Below are 19,993 nucleotides of genomic sequence, written 5' to 3' on the forward strand. Positions count from 1 at the left end.
ATAAAAACAGCCATTTTAGTTTTATGTGCATCACATATAACACGAATTCGTCTCTTCAAACATTTTTAAGAACAATCCGCCATCTTTGTGATTTCATTGGATTGAAATTAATGAACGCGGTCGCATTAGATTCCTGAAGTTAGCTGTGTTGTGCAACATTATGTTAAAGAAATCTGAACAAAACTTAAGCAGTGTGTAATAGGGATAAATATTTTCAAATACTTCATTTTATCCCCAAAACACGTTTCAAATGAGTCATTTATGCCAACAGTAATCCTCTCATGAAAGTAATCAAAATTTAATATGACGAAATTTTAAAGGCAGAAATATCCATGATTATTAATTATTTTTTCTTCAACTGCGAATCACTAAAGATTGTCACTTGTCCTCTTCGTTTCCTTATTATTTTCTCCACGTGACTGAGTTCAGACTGGCTATAGATTTTTCTCACAAGTCGTGATTAATCATATACTTAGTAAGAATATGATGTTTAACAATTTGGCAGCTGAGCAAGGACAATATCTTTAAGTTATAACTTGCGAATTGATGCTGAAGGTTGATTGAACAACTCGACATGTTCTAATCTTGGGTGGATTATCTTCTGTTTCATATTTTCGCCAACGCGTTTTGTTACGGCTGCAATAAAAAAGGCAGTAATTAATTGTTTTTCCATATTAATATTGCTGTGCTACAGTGCATGGTTATTGAATCTATTTTAAAACACTAGTACTTTTACTTTTAGAAGTTATTAAATTCGAAAAAATACCTATCATGAAAGTCACTAGTTCAATAACCATATTTTTTACATTAATAAAAAAAATCGAGCTACTAATGTATATAAGAATAGCGTTAAAAGCGTGATTAATATGTTTTAAGCGATATTGTGACTAACTTATGAAAACATATTGGCCATTGCATTCCCTATATAAAATTTGTACATTAAGACCCAAAGCCCTATAGTCCCACATTTCCCTAAATGTAAGATTCTTTTCGATTTATTTAAAGTAATTGGATAGACTATGTACAACGTTATATTACTTTATAGTCCACACGCAACCGCTAGTCACCTACCAAAATACGTTCCCCTTTGTCGTTTACAGTAGCCGACTAGCTGTTGTACAAGGTCTATAAAAATATTATGTACCCTATTATTCACATTCTTGCATTTATGTATGCATTTCTACCTACATTTGGATTCAGTAATGTTAGTATTATAATACCCATAAACAAAATTAGGTTGTTAATAAATTAGAATCTAAAGAGTATTAGTTTAGTTACCGGGAGTTACTTGTTTGTAGTGTTAGGAACAAATTAGTACATTAGCGAACAATATGTAACATAAGTATTACTGACATTGGTCGCTAGCGGCGCGGGTCATTCCGACACGAAATCCACTTTCTCCGGCATATCTTTATGTAGATGTCGTTCGTGCAACAACAAATTGTGCTTCTGGTACGCTCTGTACACACAATACGGGCACTTGAAACTGGGCTGTTTCCTACACTCGTACTTTATGTGTCGCTGCAGGGAGCCCTTGTGTTTGTATTTGTTCCCGCAGTCCACACATTCATACAGTGTCCACCCGGCCTTCCCGGAGCTGAGGCCGGCCGTCCCATAACCCAATATATAAGGCGTGTACAACTGTGCAACTGAAATGTAACGCAAAATAAAAATGAATACGTGCAAGTACTATCTACTGCCAAACCAAGCCACCGAGTGCTGTGCCAAGCCAGGTAAATGCACTATGTCTCCCATTAATTTGCCTCACTACTGAATCTAAACCATCTTAACTATACATTGGCATGCAACCACAAATATTAATTACAATATTCCACTTCCACCAATCCCTTTATACATCCTTAATGATCCGTCCACATGACATGCATCACTCGTGGCATTTAACCGATCACATGACGCGTTAAATGCATCGAGCGCCACCAGTACCCACAATACATTATATCGGTTGTGTATTAAAACGAGCGCGTTACCAAGAATAGCAACTTTATTAAAATACAAAAAAGGTTATAAAAATACAATCAAATGCAATAAATCACTGTAACTTGTTGTCGATCGTTGTACAGAACTATCTACATAAGCTACAAACATTCTAGGCAGTAACTTCTTACATTATAATAACTAGGTTTGTAACATCACTTGGATAACGATACTGATTCACTGCAGCCTTAGTTAGCCGTCAGCCTGTTGATTTGTATAAAGGGTGGTTTTAAATTAGCTAACGTTCGTCTGTACTTCGTACAATTTAGTGACTAAAATATTTACTAATGTTTCACTACAATGTAAATGAGATTTTAACATCAAAACATGAGCATAGCCTTTCGAAGGACTCTAATATAATCTCTTTTGGCACGAGAATTATTGTCTTACCAACAACTAAATAAAGAACTAATTTAAGACCACCTTTACAAACACAATCGTTGTGCGATTCATCACTGAACTTAATCTATGGAGAATGAGAAATCTTTAGTTAGTATTTTTATATAATTATCACAGCTGCATAAATGTAAAATGTTCTCGATGTCGTCTGACGATAACTTTAATAGGTATTTTCACTAAATTCTAAGGTGAAGAATGGTTCTGTCGTTTCAAAAAATCACAACCTAGAAATTTTGCATTAATAAGTTACGTGTTATGTTGGAACCGAAATTCACTGTTTACATTTTAATCTCTAATGACTAAAGTTTCAAAGGCACTTAGTTTTATACTGACAAGACGTTCTGGTTGTACTCTGTATCTACATTTTGATTGTATGATGGTAACTCCAACGGATAATCTAAACCGGTAGCCGCGGAACACGCCTTCTATTACACCACACTACAAATATTTGTGACCAGATTATAATGCCATGTTTTAAATTATAACAATTTTAATTAAAATTAATAATTCGAGTTTGTAAAGCGACACGATTTACATGTCCTAAACAAGTTTTGCGACGATAGCAGACTTACGACATTAATGTATTCGTAATAGCTGTAATAGAAGGAGTTTACCGTACACTACCATCCCTAACCTTACTATAATTTCTAAATGGTAATATGTATAAAATACTTATAATCTATGCGGAAGATTGTTTTGAACGTCATCGAAAAAAATGTTTACCGCGCGGTAAAAATTACCTTTATCAAAACATTTAATGGCAGTGTGACGTTTAATTCTCGATACATTTCAACAATTCTTGTTAAGGCACTATATCGAACCCCTAATATCTAACAAATTGGCCCCCAACATCAATAAACCTCATTACAAATACGTATTCATATAAGGAACTTAACATGTACATATACCGTTCTCCAGTAAACATTGCCGGGCAGGAAATACGCTTAAATTAAAATAAATGCATTAGATGTAAAGAGATCTAAAAATAAATTGAAATTATATATAAAAAATTAACTTATGAGTATTATTACGTTATAATGGAACATGCATTTATGGCAAAGAACTAGAGCATTGCTAAACTAAGCGAACGTAGCTTCATTTCGTTATTACTATGATAAACAGAGTATAAGTTAATACACGACTCGTCGCGACGTACCCGACTACACAAATAATATCAGATTCCATACAATCGGAAACAAGTTGTCCGCAACTCGCATGATTTCGAACTGGCATTCCGCGATGTACGCGTCTAAATAATACTCAAGCGTTTAAAGTTTAAATATAAATTCTGTTTCGCTGGAAAGTAACTGCAACTGGTAACGTAGCTAAAACAACTTGTACTTCTCCTCTCATACCACATCGAACCCTACATAATCATACAAACGCAGGAATGATCGTTTACATAAATGCTGTACAATATAATATATAAAAAGTGTAAAAAGCGTATCTATACACATCACTTCCGACTTAACATACTGGATAAATGCAACAGTTGCTCACACTGTTACAATGCAAACTGTAACCAGCGTAAATACTATTAACTCGTCAAAATATTATTTCATTCATACTTGGTCATCACTAAGCTGTCACATTACGCTCGAATAGGTAACGATGTAAGGCACTACGGTTGTGACCATTACAATGGCGAATACATCTAACGTGACCGTCTGACACTCTGACGCCACTATCACAAAGACATTTATTCACATCACCACATTTATCACAATCGGCATAAATTGGGAATATGTTTCGAAATTTCTACTACACACTCGCTGCTCACTTCTAAAATTTCGTATACTAACCATATTTAAACAACGATAACTGCCTTATATTCAAATCGTAAAAAATATAAAAAAACTGATATGTTGAACCCTAACACGCGCACCGTCAGGTTTGTAGTGTGTATATGTGTGTATGTGTGTTGGTGTGTATGTTGTATGTGTGTGCGAGTGTGTGAGGGCTATGTGCACGCGTCGACATTGTCCTGCTTGATGTACTGGTCGGGCTTCATGTGCACCTCGCGGTGCATCCGCTCCATGTGGCGCGCGATGTGCATTTTCTGTTTGGCGCGGTAGACGCAGTAGGGGCACTGGAACTGCGGCTCCTTGCCGCACTCCCACTTCTGGTGGTTGCGCAGCGACGACTTGAGCTTGTAGACGCGGCCGCAGTCGGGGCAGGAGAAGCTGGGCTCGCCGGGCGCGGGCGGCAGCGCCGGCGCCGTGGCGGCCACGCGCATGCCCGCCACCAGCGGCAGCGCCAGGCGCGCCGACCACTGCTCCCACGACAGGCCGCCGATCCTACTGAACGAAACGTCCTCCGGCGCGCCGCACCCGCCGCCTGAAACCGCCACACCGCTCATCATACCGACGGACCGACACGCCTCGCGCCACACACACCAACGCGACATTCAACATTCCCGTGTGGTTAACGACAGTACAAGCAAACGGATACATGTTATATACATACTAATACATACATACGTAACGGATATACATCATTAATACATATACTAGAGAATATACTCTACTGTGAGTGTACCGAGTGCTGTGATCAAGCTTTGCGAAAGGAAAGTAAAAAAAAGAACAAAAAGAAATCATAACGTTTATTATTGACATTTCAAATCTTTTATGCAAGAAGTGTCTTTGTTTTCCTTATATTTTTTTAACAGTTCGATATAAAGTGATTATTGCTTCGACAGCGAAATTCTAAACCGAATGATTCGGCACCACAAACAAGAATTTAAAACCGCATCGTGTATACCGACTGGTTTTAGTCACACGTCATTTTTTGTGTTTGACAATAAACTTTTGTTAATGAAATGTAGTCTCCCGACCCATGGGCTTTTCTTGGCTACCTGAAATTATTAATTATATTAGTATGAACGAAAAAGGAAAAAGAAAAAAAAAAACAAAATTGCACCATGCAAAGATGGGAATGCAAGCTGTGAATTGAAAAATGATCCCGGTCAAAAAACCATGCAGCATGCCGTTGTTAAGGAACATAATACTTTCTACTCACTTACCTAAACGAACAGTTCACTAAAACACAGTAAAACAGGCGGGGATAAAATGTCCGTTAAAAGCAAGGAAAACACAGTTACATATAGTATATCTATATTTAAACTTTTCTAACCAAGTAAACCCAAATATATTCATATAAAAATCACACTAAACAATTACCTATTTTTTCCAATAACATTAACAAACAATGTTTATGTTTTTCATCTTGCAACATAGTGGTAAATAGCATGTCGGTCAACAGTTCCGCTAAGCTGATGACCGCATGTTGTAACAACGTAATATAAACACCCCTTTATATATCATCACGTTAAAACACTAATACTGACTTTGGTCAAATAGCTTTGTATATACTAGGTTAACAAATAACGTATATTAAAAATCAACAGTCGAATAAATTAGTCGTGAAAATTATTGCCTTTGAATATCATTATAAATATCTTTTTTACAAATTTTGAACACATATTTTGACATGCGAAATATCGTGGTATATATAAAGTACGTCACTAAACTACAGGTAACATTGTAGGCACATGATGAGCTTTTCTCTAATTATAATAAAAGGAAGATAATTCTGAACATTAATAGATGGAAACACTTATCAAATATCAGATATGTAGTATAGAATATCAACACTAGCAAGTTTTATACGAGATAAACCTTTTTGAAACACTATCGATAAAACGAAACTAGAAGGTGAAACCATGAAATTTATCGGTGGAGTTTTTTGTTTCTAATGTCCAGAATTATTCTCCTGATTACCTCAAAATGCACGGGAGCAGTTCTGAGCAGCCGCTGCCTCCCATCCACTGAAGTACAGTTATTCAGAAGTAATCTTGTCAAGTCCCTTTTCACTTGCAACTCCACAGTAAACATTGTGTTTCATTAATGTTCCCTTCTTCATTGTGGATAAATGGTGACTCAGTTTTCACTTCATAGATTATTTTTGAATAACCTTTTTATTAATATCCTACAGGATAAAGTGAATTATTTTTAAAGATATATCTTGCCCATTTATGTGTCTAACACCAATAATAATATTTTGGTTCAATTCATGAGTTGTATAACTCTGTGGGCTGGATCTTTTAATATCAATTCACTTATCTTTAGGATTTACAATATTACAACTTAATGTGGCCGTATGGCTCTTAATTATCCTAATAAATAAACAACATTAAAATAACATAAACTTTGGGTTTGCTACAAAAAATAAAACAAATTAGGAAGACAAGGTAATGGTCCCTTATACTTAAATAGAAAAACCAAGATTAATAAATTACAAACAAGAACAATAACTAGGTAGAGATGGGAAGACTATGCTATGACCTCCAACATTGTTAAACATTCTACCCGTGGTGGATAACAGTTATTAAATAAAACCTGCAAAACAGGTTCATTATTAAATATCAACTAATTACACCTTAATATCATTGCACTAAATAATTTTGGAATTATTCCTCATGAGGAATGATAGGTAATTAAAACTAAGCAAATTCGAGATAAAAGGAAATAGCTTCGAATGACTTTAAATGGATCAATCTGCCGATTCAGTGGGTCTGCGAAGAATGTGAATTCTATTAGTAATAGCAGACCCTTGTTAACTGAGACGCCACACTCAAGTGGTGCTCATTGTCCACGCGAACAATGCATTTGTGGACAAACTACACATCAGCGCGATTTGAAGACAATTTTTTTTGTTGTAAATAATTCTATAAATATTTGACCTTAGGTCATATTTCCTCTGAATAAAATACTTAGGGTCAGTCTTAACTACCGCAATAAACTCTAAAACAAAAAAAAACAACAAAATTATTTCTAATGCCGTTAGGGAATGTGCACATTACAAACTACTCGTTTAGTGTATATTAAAATATCGTCAACAAAAAATATTTTAAATATAAATAAAAATATATTGCAGTACCGATTTGGTTAGGTATCTACTTTGGTGTATAGTACTCGGTGTCGGCACGCCGCCCTAGATGGAGGTCTTCTTGTTGCGCCGCACCTTGTTGGTGGCGTACATGTACCACTCGGCGCTGTGGTGCTTGCGGATGTGGACGCCGAGGTTGCCGCGCTGCTTGGCGCGGTAGGAGCAGTAGGGGCACTGGTGCGCAGGCGCCTTGCCGCCGCACTCCACGTTCTCGTGGCGCCGCAGCGTGGACTTCCAGCGGTAGCGCTTGCCGCAGTGCCGGCATTCGAACTGGCGGCTGGCGTCGTCGGAGCTGTTGCCGCCCGCCTCGCGCTTGTACAGGCACTTGGGCTCGGGCTTCACCTCGAACTCGGCGGGCAGCGCGCCGTGCTCGTAGAACGCGTCGCCCTCCTCGGGCAGCACGATGTCGTCCGTGTCGTCATACTCGCCGTCCGACTCCTGCTCCTCCTGCTTGCCGGCCAGCTGCACCGTGTTGTTGTTCTGTATGAACGCCTGCTGCAGCAGGTGCGCCTTTATGTTGTCCGGGATGGCGGTGAGCGAGTCTATCTGCAGTTTGGGCAGGTGCAGCTGTGCAGGGTACGGGGTGAGCTCTTTGCCGCCTGTCGGCTTGATGTTAGTGAGCTGTATGCAGGGGGGCACCAGCGAGGCGAGCGACTGCGACTGCACCGACAGTAGCGACAGCAGCGCCGACGGCAGCTGACTATCCTTGTGCGATTCTGAAATGCGACACATTGAGGGTATTGCAAATAATAAAACAAGCGCGACTACGTACGAAATCGTTGTTAATACTACCAAAGGCTAAAATAAAATTAAGGAACCAAAGAAATGCGTTATAATAATAAAAATATAAAAAAAATAATCTCTGTTAGAAATTATAAAAGGCGAAGCTTCTAAATTCATGCAGACATGCACAATCCAAATGACCGTACTCGTGAACTCATCTTCCCATAACGATCGAGAACGGGCCCGGCACGGTCGGCGATAAATCAAACGCGGGCGAACTGCGAAAATCGTTTAATCTTTCAAAAAATATCAATTACCAATACATACAAGTATACAAGGTTCATATAAAAATTGATGTAATTCGAATACCACAAAAAGGAAGATCTGGTAGTAGAGTAAGGCACTAGAGATAGTATATCATAACGTAATAAGGCACTGAGACGGCGCGGCGGTCACTTGACGGCGAGCGCGCTCTGGTGGTGATCGGGGTGCTTCTTCTGGATGTGCTTCTTGAGCTCGTTGCGGCGGTGCTTGGAGTAGGCGCAGTGCGGGCACTTGTACTGCGGCTCGCGCCCGCACTCCAGCGTGACGTGGCGCACGAGGTTCTTGCGCGCGTTGTAGCTGCGCTGGCAGTTGGGGCACTTGTAGCCCTTGTCCGTCTTGTACTGCGCGCACGGCAGGTTCACGCGCTCGCTGCGCGGGAAGATGTTGTAGCGCGACTCGCGCGTGCCCGTCTCCTTCGCCTCCTTGACCTCCTTCGGCTCCTTGCTCTCCTCCTGCTTGGGCTCGGCCGCGGAGGGCTCCGGCGAGGACTTGGCCGCGGGCACGGGCGACTGTTTCTCTTTCCTCTGTCCCGGTCCCTGCTTATTCTCCTTGGTCTCCTCGAGGGCAGGCTTGGGCGACTTGACGTTCTGCAATATCGCTAAGGTGGTGACTCTCGATTCTTCGGTAACGTTTTTACTACGCGTCGTGATCGTATGTCGCGGTGTCGGTTTTTTACCTGCAATAGAAAATTAGATACAGTCCGATTTCCGTCTCATCTAGCGCAGTACAGACGTTCTCGTGCTGTTTGCGGAAATTAAAACAAAAATAATCCAAATAAAAATAAAATGTATTTAAAGAAAAAAGTACTAATAAAGTAACAACGAAATAGTAACTGGTTATGTGTACGACAAAAAAAAAAAACAATTTGTCTTACGAGTCATGATCATTAGACTTTATAAACTTAACGATTGTAGTCTTTTATGAGAAACATAATTATTGGCACATACTATATGCGTAGAGATCAAAAATAACAAATTCGAGTTTTACTCGATAATTAAATTGTTAACGATAGTCGTCTTAACAATTCATGTTTCAAATCAACTTAGGAAAGGCATCAAAAATCAACAAAAATAAAGAATCATAAAGAACAAAAACAAAATAAAAAAAATAAGCATTTCTCTAGGTAGCTTGACGGTCCTTCCAGTTGGGATGTTTCTGGGCAATGTGCATAGTCAAGGTTTTTTTCTGAGAATACTTTTTGTCGCATCTCTCGCAAGCGAACTGCGGCCCGGTGATGCATTCGTACTTTTCGTGTCTCAGTTTGTTCCTTCTGTACTTATATTGCTTTAGCTTGCAAATGGAGCACATGTAGCGTCTATCTTTGTCGCCGGTGTGGCCTCCGTACGACGTCCCGTACTCGCGCTTTCTCTTTGGACCTCTCTTATCTAATTTCTTTTTCAATGCTTTTTTCGCAGCCCACTCATCGCTTCCGTTATTCTCGATTTTAACATCGAAACTCTTAAGATAACCCCGGGTTAGTGGAAAAGGTGCTTTTGCGTACTTGTCGTAAATTAGTTCAGTGACTGTGTCTGCAAGATGAAATAATGAAAGCGAAAATAAATTATATATATACAAAGCAGTGGTCGGTTAGTGAACATAGATACATATGAAATGCAATCATGAAGAATGGATGAAGCCGGAGATATTTACACGAAGATGGAATGTTTTGTTAAAACACATGTTAGTAAATTGGGTGCTTTAGGTAGACGAGTTATGGAAATGTTTGGTTATAGATATTGTAAGAGAAGAAGCAAGAGATCAGGGATTGAAGCGACCAGCTAATAGTTGTTATAATATTATTATTTTAAATAAACCGTCGATGTTTTCTACCTTTTCCATATATGTCACGATCGGACCCCAAAATTATTTTCGCGATAAAGATGTCGGCCTAATTGATATCCTTTCCTTATTATTATGTACAAATCAAAGAAATGTATGTGTATTTTGTTGAAAAATGAAATGCGCATCCACTAGAACATATGAAAATATAACTTCACATGCTACAGATAATATCGCAGTACTTAGACCTATTAACATGCAAGACTTGACCAAAATCATTGTACGATATTTAAACATGAATTGCTAAGAAAGACATCTGCAGTGAAATCACATGTGAATGCAAAAAAAAGGAAAAAAATAATAAATAATAAATAAATAAGCCACATAACCAACTACACTGATAAAGGAAACTGATTTACCTTCTTCGCTCCGCCGCCGCTGCGCCTGTCGTCTTCTACGATTTACAATCTCACACTTGTGCAACAAAACGTGTTCATCGAAACGAGCCACGACGTCGAGACCACTATTATTGAATACCCAAAAATGTGGGTGAAATGACTTGTGTGTGTGCAAACGTAAAGATTTGTGACTACATAATAATAATGTCGGACAATAAATACGTGAAACAATACTCACCGATATACATATGTACCGTAAATCCGTGTCACAACGTTAAAGTAACAAACCATGTAAAGTTTTGGCAGCGTAAACGAGTTAATGTGTTATTTTCGGTGCAACATTATATACTCTGATGTAGCATGCAATCGTCTACTGTCTCTAACAACCCCATTATATCACATACAATAAGCTCTAATACAAATCTACACATTAAAATAAATAATGGAATCGATACTTACCGTTGCATTACCTCACCTTTGACAAGGCTACATAACAAAACCTCTTACCGTTACCATTACCTGTAGCACTGTAATAGCTTTAAAAATCCATTTACACAGGAAACAATGTTTAAATAATATGAAATTTGTAATAAGATTAGTAGTTTATAATAATATTAGATACTAGATATAAAGGTTGTAGTTTCACATGTGAAAACACTTGCACTCATATTCGGCTCGTCGGAAAATATAATATTTATTATATAATATAAAAAAACATTATAAATAGATTATTTTAAGCGATGTATGGTTTTCTCTCTAATTTCAAATTATGGGAAGACATTGCGCATTTCATCCGTTCCTTGTATATCTGGGACAATTAACTTTTCCGTTTGACTGAATTAAACATTGTAGAGTACATTATGGTGGCAAAAGTTAATCAGCCCAGAACATCAATCCCATTGTCAACACACTGCGATGGCGCGAGTACAGGAGGCGCGCCATCGCAGAGTGTTCGTGTGGCGTGTTACACGTGTGTGCTTACCTTGAGACTCTCGGACGCTGTCGCTCGAATTCATTATTTCATCTTGAGATCTTTCCATGTGCCATTGGAAATCTGTGAACAAACATAACCATTTTATATTACATGCTTTAAATATACATTCGTTGTGTCGTTAAAAGATTGTTATATTTTGTTAAGTTTAACTTATATTTTCTCATATTATTTATCGTGTCAATCACCTCACATTCATGTCACTAATAATACATTCATTGATTAGGCCAAATGTAACTTAACAGTAGCTTAATAAGATGTACTGATGTTTGAGGTGATCATTCCACTCAAAAATACATACTTAAAAACAGATCCACAATTTAACACTACTTTTAATTGTTAGCACACAAATTCTAAAGATAGGTTGTATATTTCAGTGTTTTCTATTGTTGTCAGTTGTAGAATATTAATTGTTTTGAAACAATAAAACAGGATTTCTACTATACTTTTCGCAATGCCTAGATATAAAATGTGACATTTGTGGTATAGTCCGCGCGAGCTCCTCGGAGCAGCCGTGGGAGCGGGCGGGAGCGGGCGGCATACTCCCGGTAACAGTGTTTGTCTTACAAGAGAATACACTAATATTGAAGTAATATTATTCATTTCCATTTAGCGCTTTTTAATTTCACTGACTTGTTGCAATCAGCAGTCTTAGTTCCTTAATGCATAATTTATTTTTAAAGTTGGTTTAACGAACAATGTTTCTAGCCACAAAATACCAAATATACAAAAAAGTATAAATTTACAATCATACATCCGCAACAAATATATCAACAACTTTTTTTTTTATTTTAAAGTATTAAGCTCCTATCAGTTGGAGACCTTTGCACTGACTGATCATAATAAATTACACAGTTGACATTTAATCAGCTGATTTTATGGTCACAATACGACGACGACTTATATCACTTTAATACATTCTTTTTTTGTTTTGAGCCTGCATTAGCGACATCTCGTAGCAACACAGTGTTAAAAATAGTGATAGCCTTTTGATTGTGAAAAGGCATAGTTTTACAAAACATTTGATGCTGTAATGTTTTCTTAATATAATCGCTAATACGGTCATTGTGTAAGTTGATTTCTTAAATTAAGTAAATAATCATAATTGGAAACTTTCAATTTCTATAGTCGTAATCTAAACACATTTAGAGCAAAAACATTTTTAGTGTTAAATAGATATGTAGTTTTAATCAAACAAATAACAGTAAAAGCCAATCACATAATACCGATACATTTACTTAAAAGCAAAGTGTTAATTGACGTAAAATACTTGGAGGAAATTATATTCCTAGAAATATGATAACATTTCTTCCAATAAAAATATTTTGATTGAGATTGGCGTGGCGTGGCCGAAGTCCACACTTGCAAGCCATTTTCATCGTATGAACAAGCATGACTAGCTGACTTCTGAGTCGCAAGTATAAAAAATTATCGAAACTTTGTCACTTATATACACGGATCTGGAAGTTCTTGCGCAATATATCTGCGAGAACGCGATAGTCTATCCTTAGCTTATGAGTGGGTATTTATGAAGGTATCGATACTAACTGCGTACAACGTCGTTGTGTCCCTGTGAGGCGTGGTCGTCGGGCTCCTCGTCGAGCGTGAGGTCCTCGACGCCGTCGCGCGAGGCCTCGGTCTTGCAGGCGGGCTCGTCGCCGTTGCCGGCGGGCTCGGCGGAGAGCGCGGGGTGCGCGGGGAGCGCGGGGTGCGCGGGGAGCGCGGGGTGCGCGGGGAGCGCGGGCAGGGCGGGCAGCGCGGCGGGCAGCACGCTCGGGGCTCCGGGCGAGCGCGACATGCGCCGCGCTTTCTTCCGGCGCCGGCTCGGACTCACTGAGCCTTCGCGACTCTCCGCGCTGCCCTCTCGGGCCTGCAGACACAAAACATTGCCTACTTTCACATTTCAAATTTCAATTATATTCACATAATGATTCAAACTCCAATTTTGAATAACACTACCACATTTAGAGAATTTAATTGGTACATACTGTGATCAGTTTGTAAACCAAGCACTAAATTTTTTTAATTATGGTGCATAACATGGTTTACAAAGTGTCCTGTTTGTACACAATAAAAAAAACATCTCAATTTTGCAAGTTATGTTTAGCTTAAATTAGCTTTTGGTCTGTAATTGGTCATTAAGACCAATCTTAATTAAGTATAAACAATACAGTTACCAAGTTTAGGGATCATTGAAGTGATGTAATAAACTAGTAAATTGTCTAACTTCAATGCAGTCATTACATTAGTGTCAGCTGTAAAATGTCCACAGTCTTAAGGACAATATATCACTTTAAGCCATCTAGGAATAGTTTAAAAAGAGCACAAAACTATGCTCCAATAATAACAGTTTATTGAATCAAATATATTTTAGTAGCCACTACCTAATCTAAATCTAAGAAAGCATAACATTATTTCATCTTCAATTGTTGGCTTGTTTGTTCACAATAGCATTGAAATTAACTGCATACAAATTGAAGTTTAAACATTGAATACATTTTAGTGTACAGCCTTGAAACAATAGTCAATCGTCCGTTACGTACAGAAGGTTATTATATCTTTGAATACTCATAATTTAAGCTATTGATGACTATTTTGTAATTATTCATTACTTTTTGTCAGTATATTTCCAATAACCATCCATGACTTAGGAACTAATTGAGCATAGTTTATCAATATTCATTATAAAGAATGTAAGCAATAAAGCATATTTTATGCAAAACTATTTTATTGTATGTTTTATTTTGCAGATAAAGTTAACACATTACTTTGGTATTTCTATTTATAACCTAGGTTTTGTGTAAATTTTTACCAAAAATGCGAGCGCATAAAGTTAAATGTTTGTGTACGCTGTCTGTATTGAAAAACTGATATACAAAATTACTATTTTAAATTAAATATTTTATATATTTTTATGAAACATTTCTTATTTGTGGTTTATGACTTCTTTTTAAATAACTTATACTAATGTTATAAATGCGCAAGTTTGGATGAATTTACTCAAACACGTTAGAAAAATCTGGAGGAAATTATGACCCGGGAAAATATATGTATATTGGGTCTTTTATTCTGGAAAAAAAAATCAGGAGGGTAGAACTGCAATCATCTTCTCGTGGTATATTTATCGATACAATTAAATGAAGAGACAATCAAGTCACATGCCTATTAGTAGGCGATACACCCACCCGTAAGAGTTACAATGCACAAATGCATTGATTATCTATTTGTATGATAATACACAACTGTGGATGATTTATATTTCAATAAAAATAAAAAACTGCTATACCAAAAACCTAAAACTAATATTAGCTAACTCACATCTAGTTATATGTGGCTCTTACATAAGAGAGAAAATATCACTTCAAATATACTTTCATTTTTAAAATGGTCTGTGTTGATACTAATTTTAGATATCTAGATTACAGCAGACTATTATTTTTCTGTATGTTACGCATAGATTGGTTATGTGTAGTTTGATTTAATACTAACATTATATCAGTATGATATAATTTTCGAATGCACTTTTGTTTGCAAAAAATTACATAATAAGTTACATGAACAGATATCAGATTATTCTGTGATATTAGACTAGTCTAGAAATACACAAAACTCTATTACAGTTAAAAGTAAACTTTGGAAAAATCATGAGATATTATGATTTAATGTTTATATCAATTTAAATAAAAACATTCACAAATAACACAAAGCCCAAAATGTGTTCCAATATAAAATTTAATTGATAGCACTTATATTTTGGAGATGTGGTGTTTTTTATGATTTTATTACACTTTTAATTCCATTAATTACTCACTATTATTTTTTGTAACCTAGTTATGTAAATATACCTTGCAAACTTGTGTTACTGTTAGTTTATTATTGTGTCTTAGTTTTATAGCATTGACACAGTAAGCCTTGCTCTCACATGCCTTCATACATCAAAAGGTGTTAAGATGCCCAAAAACAGAGCTAGATATTTTATTACATCACATTGTTATAAGTTATTCCTGTTGCTACGTACAACACTGCATTTATAGTACAGTGGGCAGTTGGCATTCTTTCGTACCTAAAATTTTGTGAACATTTTTCCACAATTGTAAGATAAATGCAGGCAACCAGAAAAATTACAAAAAATTGATGTAGTAACTGCAGTTAACACACACCCACACATTTGTTTTGTTCAACAATGTTAACTAACTGATCTTGGTAGATGAGTAGGATCGGCAGACTAACCTGTGGCGGGGGCGAAGGCACGCGTGGCGGGTGCGCGGCGGCGGTCGGCGGCGGGCGGGACGGCGGTCGCGTGGGCTTGTTGTCCGACAGGCCCTTGATCTGCAACGACTCTGCTGCCTTCAGCAGCGCGGCCAACTGGTCCTGCGAGATGTTCACTTCGCCGCGGTACATGTAGTCCATCATGGCTCTCAGCTCAGCATATTTCACGTCTTTTAATATTATTATTGGATGCTTGTCGTATTGTTGTGATAGTACACTCTGTAACAATGCAATATTATAGTTTAAACATTGTATTTTAAGATACAATGAGATTGCATTTAAGGAGTTTTTTTTATTGAATGAAAGATAAAGTGATTGCTTGCCAAACAGAAATTGCTAAGTCAGCCTGTAAACAATGATAGCACTATTCAGATTTTTTAAATAACAAAATATTAAATAAAATTTATGGCACATTCCACGTCAAGACCACCATTGTAAATCCCATAATATCAAATAATTTACTATCTTCTGTCTTTCAAACCAGAACAGAATACTTTCACCGTGTTGATTCTTGCCAAAAATAGATGAAATGGTGTTATTTCAATTATAGTTAGCTAATCATAGACTACTTTTTAAAATAATATCTAAGTTAATTATGTAGAACAATCATTGCATGTTAATTAAGTAGTCAGAAGCATATTTAAGTGTTTCTACTGATTAAAAAGCCGATTGATGACACAGATGGTCATTTTATATTTTCTAGTTAGATTATATTATTATATTTTGTACATTACTAATGATTTATTTATTGCAAATCTCACTCCAAAATGATATAACAAGCAGCTAAACGGTACTGTGCTCAATATTGGGAAATATGTTTCTGATTTGTAAATATTTCTTTTGGAGTCGCAGAACTAAAACTGTTTATTGTATTCATTGTAACTGAACTAGTGATTAAAATACATAGGTTCTGTATAGACATTATGAAAGATGCTTATGGCTAAAATAGTATCCAATACATAATCAATGAGTACAATTACTCATATTATGGCCAATTTAAGTTGGTCCCAGTGAAGTTAGTCATTGCAATAAGCATTGTCACTAGGTAGTAACAAGGTATACAAAACTATAGTAAACTTTGTTCCAGTCTACAGCCTTATAAAGTATAAACTTTACCAATATTTCTCAATGACTTATTATTGTTACAACTACAAAATATAGGAATTGCATTGGTGAACCCATAAGATATTTTAATGCATATTTGCATTATTGTAATGGGCACCATCAATGTTGAAGGATGAAATTTTTTGAAAGGGAATCTGATACGACATATTATAGGTACTGATATGCATAAATGAGTTCTGCAAATTGTTCTAATGGTAATTAAATTCTACCAAATTCTAAATAATGAGAAGTCAGAATGAATAAGCTTATATAGAGCCTTCGCCACTGGGCAACATATAGAAATACAAAGTAGACAACAATATTTTTTAACAATGATACAATAACTGTAAAACGAAATTTAAACAGCAATATATAAATAACAATATTTGAAGGTCTACTTGGTGATGACACAGGTACAATTACTCTAAGTATAGTTTGTAAGTATTTTCATGGTTCTTTCTTTTACTTATATGATATTCTATAAAGAGATTTCTATATATCTACACGAGGTAAGTTTTGGGTTTTATTTTCATTTATTATAGGTACTACAGTAATATTTTGGATGTAATGTTTCCTTAATGTTGTTTTATGGTTTAGCATGGGTAAATACTCATGTACTTAACATTTTTTATTAAAAAGTTCAACTTAAGTGGGTAGAAGTAAAATGTCAGGGTTGGTGTCAGATACTAAGCTGTATAAATGTATTTACTAAAATATGTTTCCTTAAACATAACATGTTGATATCCTTTTTCCAGCAATATAAATAAATTGCTACTACTTTATTAATAAGCTTGTATTTGATGTAATTCTATAATTAGTTGCATAATGCCATTACTATCATGACTTAATATTTAGTGCATTTAATGAACAGGCCCTTAAGGACAAATAACCTGAAAAGCTGGTATATAATAACATATTTGTTTCCATATTTAGAACAAGGTTGGTGAATTCACTTAATGCACTAAATATAGTATTTATTGGTAAGTAATTATTGGTTTTAATTGGCCAAATACTTTGAATTATGGAAACAAAGCACTATATGGCCAAAACAAAGCTTCCATACTAACAAATATCTGTAAATGGTTCTTCTGAGGTAAAGCTTTGTAAGTCTTCTCATAAAACTTACATTCTACTCAAAGAAACTAAAGGAAAAAGTATACAATAATACAAATTATATTTAATACAAAAAAACTTATTTCATTAAAAATTTTGGTGTATAAGTACTATTTGATTGTTTTAAATCTCTAATGGTTTTGCTCCATGTTATTGAAAATATTCAAGTCATGAGAAAGTGATTTGTACTAGTGTACTTATATTTTTAACAACATTTTATGGCAGAATTCATTAGTTAATGGTGTATATTATTACAATTCTATAACTCTATTAACACTAAGTATGGTTACATCAATTATCAGATAGTACATTTTGATAGAAATGTAATGGCTACACTAGTCATGGTAACTAAATTCCATTTTTGAATTCGTTTTTCATTGATAAAACTTGTTTTTATTGTACATTAATACAAGGTTAGTGGAGACACCTGTAGAGTGCAGAGGCAATTGTTTGGTTTGTCATTTGTCAGTTTGTTTGTGTTGAACAGCTGAACAACATGTGATTGTTATTGATGCATCGAATTATTTCGACATTACGCATATAAATGTACGCCTTAACGTCGTTCGGCCCGTATCCATGACACAGACCAATCAAAACTAATTTATTAATGTTCTCAATACAAATCGAACGCTCGTTTGTCTAATGCACGCCAATGTTGGGTAATGTGTAATTGTAAAATGGCATTCAGAAAAAGTGGTAGAGGCAACTTTCTGTTGCCAACTCATCTATGCAGGCGATGCGAGCCGCCTAATTGCTTATACATGAAAGCTAGAACGAAACCAGTGGAATGTTTATTAGAGCAAAACTCCGCTGCTTTGCGCGCAAGTCGCGACTTACGATTGAATTGACCTACATCGAGTACTCACCTCGAAGTAGGGGCTACACGCGGACAGCACCACTTTGTGCGCCTTGAGCGTCTGTCCCTCGGCTGCCAGGGTGCAGTCCACGTGCATGCCCTTCTCTAGCAGGGTGTCGAACACGGACACCAGGGTGGATTGATGGTTGTTCCACCGCAAGCAGAACTGTTGGTCGTCGTCCATGATGCCGTCGTGCCGCTCGCCGCGCCCGCCTGCCCTACGAAACCACCGTATCAACACTGTGTCTAAACAGTATAAAACACCACGCAATAATTAGGCCATTAGGAAAAACTTTGTTCACACAACACGCAACTACGTAAATCCGCAAGTTTCTTGTCACAGAACGCAAATTATCTCACCGAATCACTTCATACGATGAGATCACGCCCCGACTTAACTAAATTAACTTTAGGGACCGCATACGAGCCGTCGTAAGCGACGCGGCACAAAGAAAATGGCCGCTTTTCCAGCGCGACAAAAAATAAAATGGCGACGAAAATTCTAAGTTTTACTATTTTCTGAGCAAACTTTTCTTGACACATATATCATACACGAAAGCGACGAGAACTCGCGGCGCGTATAACTTCGGAAAAGTTTAAAGTCAACAAAGAAACTTCTGAGAAACTTCACTTCGAAAGTTCACCGAGTGGAAATTTTCAAGATGAAAAGTCTAGCCAGTAAGTTAGCCCTTATCACGTTCGTAACGCTACACCAAACTGCGTTAAATGCTTACCTTGACTATTGCATTAACTGAATTAGAGTATTTTAACACGATTTCGTAAGTTTTGAGTTAATTTTCACAATGATTCCACATTTGCACACCCGCCAGCTTTCTTGATTGAATGAAATTGAAAACACAAAACTATGCTATGTTGCAAGTTTAGAGAAAGGCACCTCTACAAAAATCCAAACGAAGTACAAGTTGGAAGCGACGCGAGTGACCCAAAATAAGCTCTATGAATGTTGCCATTAGCAAAAAATTAGAAAGCTTGAAATTCAATTGTGTAGCATTTTTAGCTTCTTTGTACGAGTTTACAAAATTAAAGGCGGATTTTCTTCATGATTAAATAATTTTATTCGTGTTTGTACATTTA

General features: G+C 36.6%; 1 protein-coding gene across 7 annotated transcripts; it reads right to left on the minus strand.

Annotated features, from left to right (window-relative positions):
- Positions 1 to 1,984: 1,984 nt before the first annotated feature.
- Positions 1,985 to 19,871, minus strand: LOC115452006 (longitudinals lacking protein, isoforms A/B/D/L). Of its 7 annotated transcripts, none has more exons than XM_037439037.1 (6): positions 19,633 to 19,871; positions 18,909 to 19,116; positions 15,787 to 16,044; positions 13,105 to 13,426; positions 11,548 to 11,619; positions 1,985 to 4,731 (listed from the first exon to the last, which is right to left on the minus strand). In XM_037439037.1, exons 2-6 carry the CDS (start codon positions 19,080 to 19,082, stop codon positions 4,355 to 4,357), a joined length of 1,203 nt encoding a protein of 400 aa, XP_037294934.1. In that variant the 5' UTR covers positions 19,083 to 19,116; positions 19,633 to 19,871; the 3' UTR covers positions 1,985 to 4,354. The 7 variants fall into 7 exon arrangements, with proteins under 7 accessions (XP_037294934.1, XP_037294930.1, XP_037294932.1 ...); XM_037439033.1 differs by lacking the exon at positions 1,985 to 4,731 and adding an exon at positions 4,984 to 8,057; XM_037439035.1 differs by lacking the exon at positions 1,985 to 4,731 and adding an exon at positions 4,984 to 8,057 and having other exon boundaries at positions 18,909 to 19,111; positions 19,633 to 19,861.
- Between the last annotated feature and the right edge of the window lie 122 nt (positions 19,872 to 19,993).

Source organism: Manduca sexta, chromosome 15 (genome assembly GCF_014839805.1).
Source record: "Manduca sexta isolate Smith_Timp_Sample1 chromosome 15, JHU_Msex_v1.0, whole genome shotgun sequence".
Classification (NCBI taxonomy): Eukaryota; Metazoa; Arthropoda; class Insecta; order Lepidoptera; family Sphingidae; genus Manduca; species Manduca sexta.